General features: G+C 37.0%; 1 protein-coding gene across 1 annotated transcript in view; it reads left to right on the top strand.

The window, feature by feature from the left end:
• The first annotated feature begins 5 nt into the window (after window positions 1-5).
• LOC149527110 (histone-lysine N-methyltransferase, H3 lysine-9 specific SUVH5-like) overlaps window positions 6-1112 on the top strand; it is a 1450-nt gene continuing 343 nt past the window's right edge. The window contains exon 1 of the mRNA XM_089783886.1: window positions 6-1112. This exon is cut by the window's right edge and continues 343 nt beyond it. Within this exon, the coding sequence (XP_089640012.1) occupies window positions 6-1112 (1107 nt within the window).

The raw sequence follows: 1112 nt of genomic DNA, 5'->3' as shown, positions 1-1112 counted from the left end.
ATTATATGGAGTTGGATGGGAGAATACTAGCTACAAGCATTGTGGACTCTGGTCAATATGACAATATTGTGGAGTCAAATGATGAGCAGGAGTTTCCAGATATCCTAATTTATTCAGGGCAAGGTGAAAATCCGAAGTTTCAAAGTAGGAAATTTGTATATGATCAAAAACTTGAAGGAGGAAACCTTGCATTGAAGAATAGTTCGGAAACAAAAACCCCGATAAGGGTTATTCGTAAGTTTTCCTTTAAAGGTGCTAGTAGTAAGATTGTTGAACGAAAGTTTGTTTATGATGGGTTGTACTTTGTGGATAGTTATCGGGAAGAAAAAGCATCATCGGGTAAGCTTGTTTTTAAGTTTGTACTAAAGAGATTTCCAGGGCAACCAAAACTTAAGAGGGCAAAATTGATTAAGAAAGAACATGTTTGTATGAATGATATTTCTCAAGGTAAAGAGAGGATACCCATTCGTGCAATGAATGCATTGGATGATGAGAAGCCCCCACTCTTTAATTATGTCACCAATGTAACGTATCCCGAATCCTACCATCCTTTCATGTCGAGTGGTGGTTGTAATTGTATTGATGGATGTTCAGATTCTGAGGATTGCCCTTGTGCCATCAAAAATGGTGGAGAAATTCCATACAATTATGAAGAGTGCATTATGATGGAGAAGCCTACTATCATCGAGTGTGGACCTTCTTGTAAGTGCTTTACTTCTTGCATTAATAGAGTAAGTCAACGGGGAATTCGTTTTCCGTTAGAAGTTTTTAAGACTAAAACAAAAGGATGGGGTGTTAGATCACGATCTTTTATACCGTGTGGAAGTTTTATTTGTGAGTATATAGGTGAAATCCTTCCAGATAAGGAAGTTGAACAAAAGATAGATAAGGATGAGTATTTGTTTGATATTGGACATAACTATGGTGTCTTGTCACTCTCATCTGAGGTAAATGAATGTTTCACAATTGATGCAGCTCAGTTTGGGAATGTGGGTCGATTTATCAATCATAGTTGCTCTCCTAATCTTTTTACTCAAAATGTACTCTTTGATCACTATGATAGTAGTATGCCCCACATTATGTTATTTGCTATGGAAGACATACCTCCCTTG

This window comes from Theobroma umbraticum, unplaced genomic scaffold (assembly GCF_002168275.2).
Source record: "Theobroma umbraticum cultivar Fairchild unplaced genomic scaffold, ASM216827v3 scaffold_50.0, whole genome shotgun sequence".
NCBI classification, from domain to species: domain Eukaryota; kingdom Viridiplantae; phylum Streptophyta; class Magnoliopsida; order Malvales; family Malvaceae; genus Theobroma; species Theobroma umbraticum.
The sequence above is the reverse complement of the archived record's forward strand: the minus strand, read 5'-3'. Positions and strand labels throughout refer to the sequence as shown.